This window comes from Oncorhynchus nerka, linkage group LG2 (assembly GCF_034236695.1).
Source record: "Oncorhynchus nerka isolate Pitt River linkage group LG2, Oner_Uvic_2.0, whole genome shotgun sequence".
In the NCBI taxonomy this organism is placed as follows: Eukaryota; Metazoa; Chordata; class Actinopteri; order Salmoniformes; family Salmonidae; genus Oncorhynchus; species Oncorhynchus nerka.
The window spans coordinates 44,724,943-44,744,164 of record NC_088397.1 but is presented as its reverse complement, the minus strand read 5'-3'; the positions used below and the strand labels follow the sequence as shown (position 1 = coordinate 44,744,164).

The 19,222-nt window shown below is 42.2% G+C and overlaps 1 protein-coding gene across 4 annotated transcripts; it reads right to left on the bottom strand.

Annotated features, from left to right (window-relative positions):
- Positions 1-6,694: 6,694 nt before the first annotated feature.
- Positions 6,695-17,800, bottom strand: tnnt2b (troponin T type 2b (cardiac)). 4 transcript variants are annotated; one of them, XM_029670862.2, is made up of 13 exons: positions 17,718-17,800; positions 17,492-17,533; positions 17,340-17,350; positions 15,008-15,034; positions 14,828-14,849; positions 14,666-14,735; positions 14,286-14,402; positions 11,776-11,853; positions 11,564-11,665; positions 11,342-11,454; positions 11,034-11,124; positions 10,454-10,494; positions 6,695-6,930 (listed from the first exon to the last, which is right to left on the bottom strand). In XM_029670862.2, exons 2-13 carry the CDS (start codon positions 17,518-17,520, stop codon positions 6,891-6,893), a joined length of 741 nt encoding a protein of 246 aa, XP_029526722.1. In that variant the 5' UTR covers positions 17,521-17,533; positions 17,718-17,800; the 3' UTR covers positions 6,695-6,890. The 4 variants fall into 4 exon arrangements, with proteins under 4 accessions (XP_029526722.1, XP_029526715.1, XP_064882702.1 ...); XM_029670855.2 differs by having other exon boundaries at positions 14,828-14,852; positions 17,718-17,799; XM_065026630.1 differs by lacking the exons at positions 17,340-17,350; positions 17,492-17,533; positions 17,718-17,800 and adding an exon at positions 16,913-16,958 and having other exon boundaries at positions 14,828-14,852.
- Between the last annotated feature and the right edge of the window lie 1,422 nt (positions 17,801-19,222).

The following is a 19,222-nucleotide window of genomic DNA, read 5'->3' as shown; positions in this document are numbered from 1 at the left end:
TTCTGAGTGACCCCAAACTTTTGAACGGTAGTGTATATTATTTGCATACAAAGAACACGATAGCTACTCTCTCACATGGTGTACAAGTACAAAAACACAGTGTCAAAAAAATGCAGGATGATTGACACTTGCGAGACTTGGCACTGGCAGCCAGGTTGTCAATTATGGCCATCAAGGAAGGTGTGGTTGGTATTTTAATGCCATTGGCATTAATCCTTAACAGAGTAGATGCTTCAGGTTCCCACCAACTCAGCCATGGGTACAGAGTCATGGGTACAGTCACAAAGACATGAGGCAGAAGGAGCGCAGTGTACTGTCTGGATCTTGTGAAGAACCACCCTGTGACATCATTCTTCCACCTCCAGTGTTTCATTGTCTAATTATGAACTAGGCAGTATATTTAACTGGCAGAAAATGAACGGTGGCAGACGGCGCCAGTTAACCCAAAGTTAACTGCTATTCATTTATCTAAGCCTAACCCTTACCTTTAACTTAACGCAAGAAGCTACAGTCCTTAGCTGAAACAATAACAAAGAAGTCACCACGCTTTTGTTTTGGCAAAAATCTAAGGGATGGGCCTGGAGAAATAAACCACTCTTAAATGCATAAACCGAGTTATGGATGCAATGATATAGAAATGATAGTTTTAACTATGTGTTTGTTTACATTTACATAGTTTACAAACATTGAACTCTCTGGATAACATGAAAACTGCCTAACCAGCTCTGCTAGGGCGAGTAAAATGGTCAGAGTGGTCTCCTTTGTGTCTGGAAGTAGCTAGCAAGCTATCCAACATTAGCTTCGGTGCTTGACTGATTTTGTAAGGCCAGTATGCTCAAATCAACACTACTCCTCGGCCAGAGCGTCCAGTGTGCGCTCCGAGAGGTCTGAATTTACAAACGGACAATCTGACAGCGCTCTGAATTTATGTGTGTACTCTGGCACTCCAGATTGAATTAAGAACACACCAGAAGTCGTAAAATGTCTAACTAGTAATTTTGTATACTTAGTTGTATTAGTCGTATGTACGGGATACGCATGGTATACATCGTCCAATGAAGTGCTTACTTGCAGATTCCTTCTCGACAAAGCAACAACAATAAAACGTTCTAAAACATTTAGGCAAATCTGACCATGATTCAATTTTTTTGCTCCCAGCCTATACACAGAAACTAAAACAGGAAACGCCTGTGCTCAGGTCTGTTCAACGCTGGTCCGACCAATCTGATTCCACGCTTCAAGATTGCTTCGATCACGTGGATTGGGATATGTTCTGGATAGCATCAGACAACAACATTGATGTATACGATGATTCGGTGAGCGAGTTAATTAGCAAGTGCATCGGTGATGTTGTAGCCACGGTGACTATTAAAACATTCCCCAACCAGAAACCGTGGATTGATGGCAGCATTCACACAAAACTGAAAGCTCCAAACACTGCTTTTAATCATGGCAAGGCGACCGGAAACATGAACAAATACAAACAGTGTAGCTATTCCCTCCGCAAGGCAATCAAACAAGCTAAGCGTTAGTATAGAGACAAAGGCCCACTACCAAAACCTGCGGGCTCTCCTTCACCGCAGCCAATGTGAGTAAAACATTTAAACGTATTAACCCTCGCAAGGCTGCCGGCCCAGACAGCATCCCTAGCCGCGTCCTCAAGCATGCGCATACCAGCTGGCTGGTGTGTTAGGGACATATTCAATCAATCCCTATCCCAGTCTGCTGTTTCCACATGCTTCAAGAGGGCCACCATTGTTCCTGTTCCCAAGAAAGCTAAGGTAACTGAGCTAAACAACTATCGCCCCGTAGCACTCACTTCCGTCATCATGAAGTGCTTTGAGAGAATAGTCAAGGATCATATCTCCTCCACCATACATGACACCCTAGATCCACTCCAATTTGATTACCGCTCCAATAGGTACACAGACGACGCAATCACACTGCACACTACTTTAACCCATCTGGACAAGAGGAATACCTATGTAAGAATGCTATTCATCGATTACAGCTCAACATTTAACACCATAGTACATAGACCCTGGGTCTCGACCCCGTCCTGTGCAACTGGGTCCTGGACTTTCTGACGGGCCGCCCCCAGGTGGTGAAGGTAGGAAACAACATCTCCACACCGCGGATCCTCAACACTGGGGCCCCACAAGGGTGCATTCTCAACCCTCTCCTGTATTCCCTGTTCACCCATGACTGTGTGGCCATGCACGCCTCCAACTCAATCATCAAGTTTGCAGACGACACTACAGTGGTAGGCTTGATTACCAACAACGACGAGGCGGCCTACAGGGAGGAGGTGAGGGCCCTCGGAGTGTGGTGTCAGGGAAATAACCTCACACTCAACGTCAACAAAATGATGATCGTGGATTGTGGACTTCAGGAAACAGCAGAGGGAGCACCCCTCTATCCACATCGATGGGACAGTAGTGGAGACGGTGGAAAGTTTTAAGTTCCTCGGCGTACACATCACAGACAAACTGAAATGGTCCACCCACACAGACAGCGTGGTGAAGAAGGCACAACAGTACCTCTTCAACCTCAGGAGGCTGAAGAAATTTGGCTTCTCACCAAAAACACTCACAAACTTTTACAGATGCACAATCAAGAGTATCCTGTCGGGCTGTATCACCGCCTGGTACGGCAACTGCTCCGCCCACAACCATAAGGCTCTCCAGAGGGTAGTGAGGCCTGCACAACGCATCACCGGGGACAAACTACCTGCCCTCCAGGACACCTACACCACCCGATGTCACAGGAAGGCCAAAAAGATCATCAAGGACAACAACCACCCGAGCCACTGCCTGTTCCCCACACTATCATCCAGAAGGCGAGGTCAGTACAGGTGCATCAAAGCTGGGACCGAGAGACTGAAAAACAGCTTCTATCTCAAGGCCATCAGACTGTTAAACAGCCATCACTAACATTGAGTGGCTGCTGCCAACATACTGACTCAAATCTCTAGCCACTTATTAATAATAAAAAAATGGATGTAATAAGTTTATCACTAGTCACTTTATATAATGTTTACATACCCTACATTACTCATCTCATATGTATATACTGTACTCTATACCATCTACTGCATCTTGCCTATGCCGTTCGGCCATCGCTCATCCATATATTTATATGTACATATTCTTATTCATTCCTTTACACTTGTGTGTATAAGGTAGTTGTTGTGAAATTGTTACCTGTTAGATATTACCTGTTAAATATTACTGCACGGTCGAAACTAGAAGCACAAACATTTCGCTACACTCGCATTAACATCTGCTAACCATGTGTATGCGACCAATACAATTTGATTTGATTTAAAAGATAAGAATACGAACATAAAGTAAACATAAACATTTTGGCATAAGTTTAACACAGGAATGCACAATTTATAGTCCAATATTTACATGTATATTGGGGAAGGGGGGATGGGGGGCAGTCTATAAACTGAGGATTATAATAAGAGTCTGGTAGCAGCAATTGTGATGTGTGTGTAATCCATGAATGTATACAGTGCCTTCAAAAAGTATTCATACCCCTTGACTTATTCCACATTTTGTAGTCTCAAAGCCTGAATTCAAAATTAATTGAATAGATTTTTTTTCTCACCCATCTACACACAATTCCCCATAATGACAAAGTGAAAACATGTTTTTAGACATTTCCACAATATCGAATTTATATTCACACCTCTGAGTCAATACTTTGTAGAAGCACCTTTGGCAGTTATTGCAGTTGTGAGTCTTTCTGGGTAAGTCTCTAAGAGCTTTCCACACATGTATTGTGCAACATTTGCCCATTATTCTTTTCAAAACTCTCCAAGCTCTGTCAAATTGATTGCTGATAATTACTACACAACCAGGTCTTGCCATAGACTTTCATGTAGATTTAAGTAAAAACTGCTCAGGAACATTCACTGTCTTTTGGTAAGCAACTCCCGTGTAGATTTAGCCTTGAGTTTTAGGTTATTGTCCTGCTAAAAGGTGAATTTATCTCCCAGTGTCAGGTGGAAAGCAGACTGTACCTCTGGGATTTTGCATGTGCTTAGCTCCATTCCATTTTTTTTTCATCCTGAAAAACTCTCCAGTCCTTAACGATTACAATCATACCCATAACACGATGCTGCCACCACCATGCTCGAAAATATGGAGAGTGGTACTAAGTAATGTGTTGTGTTTGATTTGCCCCAAACCTAACACTTTGTATTGAAATATTTGTATTCTGCACAGGCTTCTTTCTTTTCACTCTGTCAATTAGGTTCAATCACCACCTTCCGGAGACACCTGAAACCCCACCTCTTTAAGGAATACCTAGGATAGGATAAAGTAATCCTTCTCCCCTCCCCCTTAAAAGACCTAGATGCACTATTGTAAAGTGGCTGTTCCACTGGATGTCATAAGGTGAAAGCACCAATTTGTAAGTCGCTCTGGATAAGAGCGTCTGCTAAATGACTTAAATGTAAATGTAAATGTAGGTTAGTATTATGGAGTAACTACGATGTTTTTCATCCATCCTCAGTTTTCTCCTATCACAGCCATTCAACTCTGTAACTGTTTTAAAGTCAGAATTGGCCTCATGGTAAAATTCCTGAGCGCTTTCCTTCCTGTCCGACAACGGCGTTAGGAAGGACGCCTGTATCTTTGTAGTGACTAGGTGTATTGATACACCATCCAAAGTGTTATTAATAATGTTACCATGCTCTACGGTATATTCAATGTCTGCTTTATTTATTTGTTTTACCCATCTACTAGTAGAATCACTTCTTTGCGAGGCATTGGAAAACCTACCTGGTCTTTGTGGTTGAATCTGTGTTTGAAATTCACTGCTCAACTGAGGGACGTTAGCGATAATTGCATGTGTGGATTACAGAGATGAGGTAGTCATTCAAAAATCATGTTAAACACTATTATTGCACAGAGTGAGTCCATGCAAAGTATTATGTGACTTAAGAAAATGTTTACTCCTGAACTTATTTAGGCTTGCCAATACAAAGTGGTTGAATACTTATTGACTCAAGACATTTCAACTTTTCATTTCTTAATCATTTCTAAAAAACGTAATTCCACTTTGACACTATGGGGTTAATCCATTTTAAATTCAGGCTGTAACACAACAAAATGTAGGAAAAGTCGAGGGGTGTGAATACCTTCACACACACTGTATGTGTGTGTGTGCATGTCTATGTCGAAGGTGTGCATCTGTGGTATGGTGCAGAAAATTAGAACAGCTGGTCAGTCAAGTTCAAGTGTTCAGCAGTCTGATGGCTTGTAGATAGAAACTGTCTCTGAGCCTGTTGGTCTCATGTTGCGTTACTCATGTTACCATCTGCCAAACAGTAAGAGAGATTACAGCTCGTGGCTGGGGTGTGTGGAGTCCTTTGATGCTGCGCACCTTCCTCAGTCACTGTTCCGAGTAGATGTCCTGGACGGGTGGGAACATGGTCCCAGTAATGTACTGGGCCGTCTTCGCCATCCGCTGGAGGGCCTTGCGGTCGGGGACGGAGCAATTCCCGTATGAGGCAGCGATGCAACCGGTCAGGACACTCTTGATGGTGCAGCGGTAGTATTTGGAGAGAAACCGGTGGCGGTATGCCTCATTTTTTCAGCAGCCTTAGGAAGCAGAGACGCTGTTGTGCCGTCTTGACAAGAGTTGTTCCACGGCAAGTCCTCAGTGATGTGGAGGCCGAGGGACTTAAAACTTGTGACTTGATGTGGATCGGGGCATGTTCCCTCCTCTGCTTCCTGCAGTCAACAATCAACTCCTTTGTTTTGCTGATGTTGAGGGAGAGGTTGTTTTCATGAAACTACAATGCTAGTTCACTTACCTCCTCCCTATAGGCTGACTCTGCGTTGTTGGTTATCAGGCCTATCAGATGGTGTCGTCAGTAACCTTTATGATGGAGTGGGTGTCGTGCAAAGCCACGCAGTCATGGGTGAACAGAGAGTACTGCAGAGGACTGAGGACACAGCCCTGGGGGGCTCCTGTGTTAAAAGTCAGTGTGGAGGAGGTGTAGTTGCCAATCCTCACAGCACCCTTGAAGGGGCAATAAGCAGTTGACTTATAATTTAATAATTTATTTGAGCTTAGTTCAACTGTCATGCCCCATTAGAACGCAAAATATAAGCTTGTATGACTCCAACGTTTGTAAACGAAGTAAATGTAAACAAACACTGTACAGCCTCAAAACATAGTTAAAACTATAATGTTGATATCATGGATGGCCAGGCCTTGCATCCATAGCTCTGTCTATGAATTTGAGAGTTGATATATTTCCCCAGCCCCATTCCTCAGCTTTTACCGAAACAGTTGCAGAGAATATGCTTTGTTATTGTTTCAACTCTGCTGATTGGCGCTTCAAAGAGCCAATCTGCTGTTGCTACATCCGTTTTTGGACTTATAAATTAAACATTGGCAGGAATAACCTTTGTTGTTGTTTCAACTGCTAATTGCCACTTTAACCTTAACCCTCATTTCTAAACCTGACTTTATGTCATAAGTTTGTCAGGGTGAATATTTAGAATATTGAGGTTATGTGTCCTTACTGAAAGGATAAGAGATTCAAAATGGATAAAGTTGCCATAACAATGTTCAACATTTTGTTTCCTCCATTGCAACACAAGGTCACAATCTTACCTTCTTTAGTCATCTATGCTGTTGCTCAGCACACGCGAGGAGAGAGACTTTCAAACATATTTTTGTTGGTTTATTATGATACATTTTTCCCTAAAAATAACAATCCACATAAGTTAATTCCAAATATTTTTTTCGGAAAAATATTCCACATGTCACACAAGTCTTCCTTGTCTGTAGAGTACCAGGATGTCCATCGGGCAAAGTGGTATGAATGGAATGGACTCCTATGGTCTCAATTCTGATCTGCAACATTATTTCCTCAAGCCCCGTTTGCTCCTGGTCCCCTTGGTACTGAGAAGAGACACAAGGTTAGCACTGTTATATCAACCAGGCCACCCACCACCTGAGAAGACAAGTATGTCTCCAAGTGAATCCACACTCAAGCCACCTAATTACATTGCTTGAGAGGTTGGCACTGCAAGGTATGAGTGGGAAACCCAGTACAATACCAATAGGTAAACCCAATAGGGAAAGAAAGAATTCAGAAAACAAACAATCTTACCAAGTGTTTGGCTTTGTTGTCCTATGGCAATTGGTTTACCCTTCTCAGATACACTGCTATACTATACAAACATGGGTAATGTGTCGTATAGTAGTTAGAATGAAGAGTCAGTACAACCATTGTGGTCTGATCCCCGAGATGCGTGTACCACTCATGCGGAACAGCTTACAAGGGGAGGCATCCACACGTTTCATATGCATTATCAACCATGCCTTCTTCTGCCATGCCTTCTCCTCCTGAAATATGTTACCTTCATTCTAACCTTTGAATGAAGCCATGAAGCCATGTTCAGTGCTTTTTATGTGTGTAAGCCCCCAGGCATGTGTAGCATGGTGCAGATCATGTCCCCATACCCTGGCAGTGGTTGTTTGAATGTGATGCCCCTTTAGAGAGAAGCCAGTAAAGGCTGTTGAAAACAATGTGTCATGAGACAGGGATTAAGCAAATTCATAGAGCTTGACTCTGCGACTGAGAATAACTGCGTACTCATTTTATGTAGCTACTCTGGTGAGTGATCTTTTTGCTTTATGCTGGCAACCAGCCAGCCCCTTACTCCACATCGCCACATGTTACTATGCCACAACGTGTGATTTCAGCATTCGGTTCACCTCCCCAGATATTAAATTACACACTGATGTTTTAGACAATATCGATAGTATTGATTAACACCCAGATTGAAGTGGGATTAAGTCTGGCAAATTGGTGCAGGTCTGAAATCATTGAAAAATAGCAACAGTGTGGGGGTCCGCAGCCTTATGACCGCTGTTTCATGTCCTTCCTAGGACACTTACTGACATGCTCAGGCTAGTTTAAAATGGTCAGATCAGACCCAAATATAGTGCCTTCAGATATCCTACACGAGGTATCTGAAGGTAGGATATGTTTAGAATACCCGTGTTAAGTCTCCTGTATTGTATTGTGGAGCGTATTACTAGTTGTGACCTCACAGGTAGATTTGGGGCCTTTCAGCTGTTGCAGTTCCATTGTGTGTGTGTGTGTGTGTGTGTGTGTGTGTGTGTGTGTGTGTGTGTGTGTGTGTGTGTGTGTGTGTGTGTGTGTGTGTGTGTGTGTGTGTTGATGTGCATGCTTGCATTTGTTGTTTTGGTTGTTCAGGCGCCCTATTGACTGCTCTCTTCTCAGACCATTTTCTTTAATTAACCCCCAGGCCTTTGTTGTCTGGATCCCGGCAGGCTGGGTGTGCAACAACGCCAGCCCCCACTCAGCCCCTCTCAGTTCCTCTCAGCCTGCAGCTGTTCGTAGAGTCACTTCAAACAACTGGCAACAGGCGGAGGGAGGGTGGAGGGTGGAGGGGATGGAAAGACAGGAGGGGGCAGAAACTTGATTAGGCTCAAGGTGAGCCTCTACATTGGGACGGCTTATCAGTCTTAGCAGGGTATTATCACTACTGGAAGGAAACTAGGCATAGTATCGAGAGTTTAGAAATTACAAAAACGATTAAGAAATTACAAGATAGAAAATATAGGAGGAAATTAGGATTCTTGGAATGTGTTGTGTATGTTTAAGAAGCATATAGAAGTGGAGGCTCCTCAGAGGAGGAAGGGCAGGACCATCCTACTAATTGAATTTCAGGAACATGTATATAGTGAAAGATTAAGAAAGTTGTCCTTTAAAGAGAAAACTATACTATATATATTAATGTCAGCAAATAACTAATTAAAACACACTGTTTTGCAATGGTCTACAGTATCCTCAACAGCACCCTCAAGGGTAGCACCATAGTGTAGACGGAGGACAGCTAGCTTCCGTCCTCCTCTGGGTATATTGACTTCAATACAAAACCTACAAGGCTCATGGTTTTCACCCCCTTCCATAGACGTACATTGTAATCATGACGACTTCCGGAGGATGTCCTCCAACTTATCAGAGCTCTTGCAGTATGAACTGACATGTTGTCCATCCAATCAAAGTATCAGAGAATGAATCTAGTGCTGAAAGCATAAGCTACAATTAGCTAGTGCTGCAGTTAATAAAGTGTGGTGAGTAGTTAAAGAGAGAGAATTAATTTCTAAAAACATTAAGGAGAAGCAGTTTACCTTTCACTTACTTAGCTAATACAGGTAATTTAGCCTACTCAACAACCTGACTCAAACAGAGTGTAATACTATTTATGTCAGCTAGTTGGCTAAGGCTATCCAACACTGCAACTCTTCCAAGTCAAGGTAAGCTTTCAGTTTTATACATTTATTGCCCCGGGGCCCTCTGATGTAACTGGCAAACTGCTTCTGTACACTGTAAAATGGAACGAAACAGGGAGGGGACCTACCTTTGTCCATTAGAAACTCTTGTTTTAGTTGTCTATTTTGCAACTGTTAAGATGAAGGATTACTGCCCAGCGGGCTAGATGCATGCAAGACTGTGCAAGGCGGGATTGTGTGTGTCACTATCTGTCCCCTTGATGACCGCAATTTGTCTTTCAACCTGTTATAAACGTTTGTTTGTGGGCTAGGTTGTAGCAACCTCATGATTGGTATAGGGCAAATTGAAGTATCATGTAGTAACCTAAACCTACCAATGTTACATTGAGCTGGGTGAATGGAATATGTACGACAGTCATCCAATATGCTGTAATAGTAAGGTCTGCACAACGCATCACCGGGGGCAAACTACCTGCTCTCCAAGACACCTACACCACCCGATGTCACAGGAAGGCCAAAAGATCATCAAGGACAACAACCACCCGAGCCACTGCCTGTTCACCCCACTATCATCCAGAAGACGAGGTCAGTACAGGTGCATCAAAGCTGGGACCGAGAGACTGAAAAACAGCTTCTATCTCAAGGCCATCAGACTGTTAAACAGCCATCACTAACATTGAGTGGCTGCTGCCAACATACTGACTCAAATCTCTAGCCACTTTAATAACAAAAAATTTGACGTAATAAATGTATCACTAGTCACTTTAAACTATGCCACTTTATATAATGTTTACATACCCTTCACTACTCAACTCAAATGTATATACTGTACTCTATACCATCTACTGCATCTTGCCTATGCCGTTCGGCCATCACTCATCCATATATATTTTTATGTACATATTCTTATTCCTTCTTTTACACTTGTGTGTATAAGGTAGTTGTTGTGAAATTGTTAGATTACTTGTCAGATATTACTGCATGGTCGGAACTAGAGGCACAAGCATTTCGCTACACTCGCATTAACACCTGCTAACCATGTGTATGTGACAAATAAAATTGGATTTGATTTGAATAGAAATAAGGCCATGCTCCTCCCTAACGTTAAATGACACACGCCACCACTGGTATCTAAGGTCATGTCTTTTGTACTTACACTTTCTGATGATCGCTGACTCGATTCCTGAGTACGGTGACCTATATAAATGAGAGTTGTGACAGTGAACACAACCATCTACACACACACACTACATGTTAATGTTTTTAAAGGCATATGACAATTGTAAAGTCTTTATGTTGTTGTCTGTAGTGTCTTTTTCGTTATGTGTCGGACCCCAGTAAGACTAGCTGTCGCCGTCGGCGTCGGCTAATGGGGATCCTAATAAATAAAATCTTTAATCTACATCTAACGTATGTCTTGATATTTCTCTTGGATCACAGCCAATTGATTTGTCTATGCCTCCCTGTCATGTCCATTGAGATATAGTTACCAGATCTTGAATGAACTCTAGTTATAAAGAGGGCGAGGTTTTGTGGTGTTGTGCATGTTAATTTATACGAAAGCAGTATATCAAATCTCTACTCGTGTCACAGGAGGAGTTAGCAAGGCTGGTGTTTATAAAAAATATTTTTAAAAGCAGGCTTATACTTTCACTTTCATGTGAATCATATGCACATATCATTTTTCATTTCAGTTTGATGCTATAGCCTAAAGTCTAGAATGAAAAGAATCTTACATCATATTTCTGTCGGGAGTGTTTGTACTGGAGATCAAATTTCTCTGCCTCAAGTTGATGTATCCACTTCCACAGTTCAGTAGCCTTCTCTCTATATGAGGGAGAGAGTGGGAAAAAATTGAAAATTGTGGAAATTAGGATAATCCTATAATGCTGCTCAGTGGTTAACTGAATATCTGTAGCATAATGAGAGAGTAGTCATTCATCTCGTTAGGGTGAGATTATAACATTATTAATAATTGGATAATACCCCTTTCGTACTGTATATTATCACTACATGCCAGTGTAAAGCTTTTTCTCAACCATGCCTTAGTTTGTCCTCTTTGAGATGGTCAATATTCAGCTCCTTATGCCGTTCACTTAAGATCGCTCTCTTCTTCTCTCGCTCTGTTTTCTTTTTCGGCCCACCTTTCTTTTCTGTCTGTAGTTACAGTATAATGAAATGTACACATATTAGCTATAAATTAGACTATGGTAACAATTCAGAAAGTCTGGTGCTGTAAGGGTGTTTTTTTGATGATTTCTGTCACCTTGTACCCGCTGAACTGCAAGTTGGTGAGGACCTTTTTTTTCTTGGCATCATCCTCTGCTTTCTTCTTAAATTCCTCTTCCTCCTTTCTTGCCTTTTCCTCCTGGAGATGAGAGAATAACTACAACGTTGCCACAGTTGTCCTACCTTCTACTAATGTGCAGTGTTCACGCTGTCCACTGGCGATCCTGGTGTTGCAATGGGGACACTCACGTTTATTCTGTTCTGACGCTCCTTTTCTTTCTCCGTTCGGATCCTCACTTGCTCTGCTCTCTCAGACCTGCGCTTCTCCTGAGATACAGAGGGGATAGTATTAGATTAGTTATAACCCCATCACACAGATATCCAGTGGTGTAAAGTACTTCAGTAAAAATACTTTAAAGTACTACTTATGTCGTTTTTTGGAGTATCTGTACTATTAATATTTATTTATTTTTTAAAAATGTTTTAGGGGTACTATTAATATTTGGACTACTTTTACTTTTACTTCACTACAATCCTAAAGAAAATTATGTACTTTTTACTCCATACATTTTCCCTGACACCCAAAAGTACTTGTTACATTTTGAATGCTTAGCAAGACAGGAAAATTGTCTAATTCACACACTTATCAAGAGAACATCTCTGGTCATCCCTGCTGCCTCTGATCTGGGGGGCTCACTAAACAAATGCTTCATTTGTAAATTATATATGAGAGTTGGACCGTCTTAATACAAGGAATTTTAAATGATTTATACTTTTACTTTTGACACATTTTAGCAATTACATTTACTTTTGTTACTTAAGTATATTAAAAACCAAATACTTTTAGACTTTTTCTCAACTCGTTTTTGTACTGCGTGACTTTCACTTTTACTTGAGTCATTTTCTATTAAGGTATCTTTAATTTGACTCAAGTATGACAATTGGGTACTTTCCCCACCACCTCAGATATCCCTATTTATGTATCCATGTATCATCACCAAAAGTATTTGACTAGAACTGTATGTGAGGCAATGACAGAGCAAGCAGTAGGCTATCTGAACACAGAATGATATAACAGTAGGCTATCTGAACACAGAATGATGTATCAGTAGGCTGTCTGAACACAGAATGATATAACAGTAGGCTATCTGAACACAGAATGATGTAACAGTAGGCTGTCTGAACACAGAATGATATAACAGTAGGCTATCTGAACACAGAATGATGTAACAGTAGGCTGTCTGAACACAGAATGAATAACAGATATACACAGAATGATATAACAGGCTGTCTGAACACAGAATGATATAACAGTAGGCTGTCTGAACACAGAATGATATAACTGTAGGCTGTCTGAACACAGAATGATATAACTGTAGGCTGTCTGAACACAGAATGATATAACAGTAGGCTGTCTGAACACAGAATGATATAACAGTAGGCTATCTGAACACAGAATGATGTAACAGTAGGCTGTCTGAACACAGAATGATATAACAGTAGGCTGTCTGAACACAGAAGAATGATGTCTGAACACAAAGTACTGTAGGCTGTCTGAACACTGATATAACCGTAGGCTATCTGAACACAGAATGATGTATCAGTAGGCTGTCTGAACACAGAATGATATAACAGTAGGCTATCTGAACACATGATGACGTATCAGTAGGCTGTCTGAACACAGAATGATATAACTGTAGGCTGTCTGAACACAGAATGATGTAACTGTAGGCTATCTGAACACAGAATGATATAACAGTAGGCTATCTGAACACAGAATGATGTAACAGTAGGCTGTCTGAACACAGAATGATATAACAGTAGGCTATCTGAACACAGAATGATGTAACAGTAGGCTGTCTGAACACAGAATGATATAACAGTAGGCTATCTGAACACATGATGACGTATCAGTAGGCTGTCTGAACACAGAATGATATAACTGTAGGCTGTCTGAACACAGAATGATGTAACTGTAGGCTATCTGAACACAGAATGATATAACAGTAGGCTGTCTGAACACAGAATGATATAACAGTAGGCTGTCTGAACACAGAATGATATAACAGTAGGCTATCTGAACACAGAATGATGTAACAGTAGGCTGTCTGAACACAGAATGATATAACAGTAGGCTATCTGAACACAGAATGATGTAACAGTAGGCTGTCTGAACACAGAATGATATAACAGTAGGCTGTCTGAACACAGAATGATATAACTGTAGGCTGTCTGAACACAGAATGATATAACTGTAGGCTGTCTGAACACAGAATGATATAACAGTAGGCTGTCTGATCACAGAATGATGTAACTGTAGGCTGTCTGAACACAGAATGATGTAACTGTAGGCTATCTGAACACAGAATGATATAACTGTAGGCTGTCTGAACACAGAATGATGTAACTGTAGGCTGTCTGAATACAGAATGATATAACTGTAGGCTGTCTGAACACAGAATGATATAACAGTAGGCTATCTGAACACAGAATGATATAACTGTAGGCTGTCTGAACACAGAATGATATAACAGTAGGCTATCTGAACACAGAATGATGTATCAGTAGGCTGTCTGATCACAGAATGATGTAACTGTAGGCTGTCTGAACACAGAATGATGTAACTGTAGGCTATCTGAACACAGAATGATGTAACTGTAGGCTATCTGAACACAGAATGATATAACTGTAGGCTGTCTGAACACAGAATGATGTAACTGTAGGCTGTCTGAATACAGAATGATGTAACAGTATCTCACAATACGATCAGTGAGGTTAATGAGCTCCTCTTCTTCCTTCTTGCGACTCTCAAAATGGGCCTCGATAAGCGTCTGCAGCTCAGTCAGGTCCTTCTCCATACGCTTGCGGTGGATATCCTACAGGCAGGACAGGTTCAAGGATGAGAGGTCAGAGGACATGGTGAGAAGACATGCAGGGAGGACATGGTTAGTTGCTCGAAGTAGAAGTTGAACTTAACCACAGATCTAGGATCAGATAACCCCTACAACTCCATCCTAATCTTAACCATTAGGTGATAAAAAAATATCTGTCAGTGGTTAGGGGCAACTTGATCCAACTCCAGGTCAGTATAGGTCCTTATATTCAGTATACTTGTGTAGCTACAGTGAGGCAAACTGACATCAAAGTCCACTTTCTCGCCATCTGGGATTTTGGGAGGCACCAGGCTGGTCTGAGGCATGAAGGCTGGTCTGAGGATGATACAAAACACAACAGTTTTCTCTTGGATGTGAAATATTTCCTAAACTGAGTTCAGATTATCCAAATTAATTTTGAATCTTACTTTGGTTTAGGTTTTTCCCAACCTTCTTCCCGAGTGGGAAAAAGGAGAACTCAGTTAATGACATAATTAAATGTACTTGACAGAACATTCCAAAACTGGTCCATGTTTAACTTTCACACACAAATGTAACTTTCACACATTCTTTCATAACCCGGTATTGATTGATAGGCCTTCACCTACCTCCTTCCTCTTGCTCCCCCTCGGCGTCTGGTAAAAGAAGCCAGGGTCAATACAATGTCAACTATGACAGATGTGAAAAGGTGCCGAGAGCAGAGACTGAAATTGAGCCATGATAAGACCCACGGAAGCCCAGGGGAACAGCGGTGCTAAACCAGATTAGAAAAAGGGTCTGTGACCTGCTTGATCACCCCACCCCAGCCCCTGCTCACATCTCTCCTCTGCTGGATGTGTTGTACCTCATCCATACAGGCTTTTCTAACAAATTTGCCCCGTCATGCATGTCAAACAGTAATGTTTTTTTTCCCACCAAGAATGTGGTTTTTCAAAAAACAAATACTGTAGCTTCCATATTCTAAATAAAGTTTTGGATGTAATATTAAATAGAGCAAAGTGCTCACTTTGTTATCTTTAATTTAACCTGACCTAATTTTTTTTATTTAAATGTCACCTTTATTTAACTAGGCAAGTCAGTTTGGAACAAATTCTTATTTACAATGACGGCCTACCCCGGGTCAAACCCGGACGACGCTGGGCCAATTGAGCGCCGCCCCTTGAGACTCCCAATCACGGCCGGATGTGATACAGCTTGGGTTCAAACCAGGGACTATAGTGACGCCTCTTGCACTGATATTCAGCCTTTAGACCACTGCGTCACCCGGGAGCCCTGATATCAAGAGCCATGTAGAGCATTGAACCCTACTATCCTATTCCATCTTGAGAATATACAGAATTACATTTCACTGAAACATCCATGCTGTCAGGATCAATACAAACAGGTGAAATGTGTGTGCGTGTGCGTGTGTGTGTGTGTATACAATATGTATAGTTGCTACTGTCAGTGTTACTAGGCTAGCTAGCTTGCATGCATGAGCACATGCAGTACTCCATTCTACCTCCTCCTCCGTCTGTTGCAAAGCCAGGACATGGGCATACAGAGTAGGAATATAAGCAATGCACTAACTAGAAAGGCAAAGTAGTGATTAAAGACAGCAGTCTATTTTTCTGTTAATCAAAGTAATTATTTCTGCCAGTTTGTCAACCCCTTTTCTCACACTGTGAATTGACTGAGTGTAACCGCACAGCTGACTTTTATTCCCTCGTGAGGATTGGTGTCTTCAATGTGAGCAGCACTCCAGGTAGAGGGATACAGCTCTCTAAAGCTCTCTCGCTGTTGCCGTCAGTGGATTTCATGCCTGAATATCAAAGGTCACCCTTCATTCCTCAGTCCGAGTGCCAGTCACAGCACAGCAGTCGGTAACAGTGACTCCGTTGCTCCGCTTAGAGGGAAACATGAACCGCATCACCAGGAGTTCTATCTTGGCCCGAGATATCTATCTTGGCCCATTGTGCGTCTTTCCCCTAGGGTCCCCTATTCTGGACTACCTGACCCACATAGCACTATAACACCAACTCGAACTCCACATGAGGATGAAACATGTGCTTGTTGAAGTCAGGGACAGCCACGCTGAAGCCCAACAGCATGGCGACAAGACGAGACAGAAATAGAGATAGGTGATGGGTAACCCAGGCACCAGCATACCTTTCAAGTAAAAAAATCATAATAAAACAATTCCCCAGGGAACATGCTTAGTGGGCAGGCGGAGACAGAGGCAAGGAAGGGAAGTGGGGTTGGGATGGTCGACCTGAGGGCCAAAGAAAAAAGTGGTCTGTATGGCGCAGAAGCTTATACCACAGCGGTAGCTATACAGTAGTCCCATGGCTAATTTGTGCACTCTAGTGGAGTTGCCAGGGGCTTAGTGGACTCAAGCTGTAGAGGAAGCTGTGGTGTGTAAAAAGGGTAACAAAGTGGCAGAACTAATAATTGCTTCAAAGTTTTAATTCAGACAAATCAATAATGTCCTACTAAATTCACTGGTTCTGAAAGATATTGTTTGTAATACATACCAACAATATCCTCCTCTCCTTCTGACCACATGCACAGAGAAGGAAGATCATTAGGTTCAGTACCAGCCACATGTGAAAGCAGTACATGAACACAGCAGCAGCATGGACAACTATGTAAACAAACAATAATAAATCAGTATAAAGTATATTTTACACTAAACTGTATTTAGACACTCACATCAGCAATTAGTTGTGCCTAGATTATTCTTAAGCGTTCTGTAAAAATCATATACTGTGTATTGGCAATGGATGAAATAAAATTCTAAACGATTTTAACTATCCCCCATGATGAAACGTTGACATACCTGTAGCTGCACCTGAGCCCTTACTGCATAAAGTACGTCTTAATTCACAGTATTTAGTTATATCAGCATTTAGTTATGTTGTTTTCCCCCAAGATAATATTTGAATTGATGCCATGACTTACGTTCTTTCTCCCTGAAAGAATAACAGATCAAAAATAATTGTGTTATGATCCAGTTCCATTATGGAATCACTCACATGCATTGATCAACAAATAAATAACAACTGGTAGACAGAATACAGATGATTCAAATGATGAACTGGTCATTTACTTACTCATAGTCAACCTCTTCTGTGTCTGACATCTTTAGAATTTACCTGCGTAAATGTGTGTGGAGTAACATGGAAAAATCAAAGTAAATATTTCCTGTTATCTATAAAATGCATAGTAATTCCTATTATTTTACATAGTGTACCACCTATAAGCAATAGAGCCAAAGAGTTAAATTGTTTCCTGCATAGAAATTGATTCTGTATGTAAACACACAACATGCAGACTTACCCAGAGTGGTGCAGTGTGGGCTTGAGATGGGGGGACAATGTGGGATTGTATTGTATACCAGTCTCTGTTGGAACCATAAGCTTTTAAACCCTGTTGAGGATCACATGGCCCTCTCTGGCTGTGTCTACGATGGGTGGGCAGATACCCGCTAACAGATGGTAGCCAGCATCACATACAATGAGTAAACAAGTGTTCTCCGTAGGCTTCACTTCAGTCTATTTTTACATAGACTGGGACTGAACAACCCTAGATGCTCCCAAATAGGGATGAATGTCAGGTTTGGCGGGGAAAGGGAAGGATTAAGTTTATGCCCCCCTACATGCACGAATGTACAAAAGCAAGCACACCCTCCCACAGAAATGTACACTTACTATGTTAAGTTGACCTCTAAGTGCACGTTACACACACACACACACACACACACACACACACACACACACACACACACACACACACACACACACACACACACACACACACACACACACAGAGAGAGAGAGAAAAGCATTCGAACAGGAACATCTTAACATCTTACTTAGAAATATCACTTTACAAATTCAAAGAACAAAAGAGCATGGGTCAACACCTCTGACCTGAGTTGCTGCAGGGCCACTATCTTCCTGGTTAGGTCACCAGATACACTATTAGGTGCCATGTAGAACTTAAAAGGGTTCTTCGGCTGTCCCCATAGGAGAACCTATCAAGGCTCAGGCTAAGACGCAGATGCAGACACATGAGGTGGATACTAAACGTTTCAGATTATTATAGTACAAGGGGCAGGCAAAAGGTAAGTCAAGGCAGGCAAAGAGTCGTAATCCAAATCAGAGTCAAGCAGGTACATGATGGCAGGCAGGATCAGGGTCAGGACAGGCAGAAAGGTCAGAACTGGGAGGACTAGGAGAAAACAAAAACTAGAGCACAGGAAACAGGGCAACACGCTGGTAGGACTTGACAGGACAAGAGGAGACAGGAGACCAAGGGCTGGGGAGGTAGAGGTTTAATCCTAGACACATGAAACGTGGCATGTATACAGAGGGTGCGGGGCAACAGAAGACAAACAGCAGAGGGGCTAAGGATTTTAGAGATGGGGAAAGGGCCGATGGAACAGGGGGAAAGTTTCCAGGACTCCTCCCGGAGGGGCAGGGCCCGAGTGGAAAGCCATACCCTGTGCCCAAGCTGATAGCGGGGAGCAGGTGTCTGGCGGTAATCCGTCTGTTACGATACCTGGATGTGGTCTTCAGAAGAGTGGCCCGGGCTCTCTTCCAGGTACGGCGATAGCGGTGGACGAACATCTGGAAAGAGGATATGCTGACTTCTTTCTCTTGCTCAGGGAAAAGGGGGGAATGATATCCCAAGGAACACTCAAATGGTGAGAGACCAGTGGCCGAGCAGGGAAGGGTGTTAAGGGCGTATTCCACCCACACAAGTTGCTGGCTCCAGGTGGTGGGGTTGGCGGAGACGAGGCAACGAAGAACCGTCTCCAGGTCCTGATTGGCTTGCTCCAA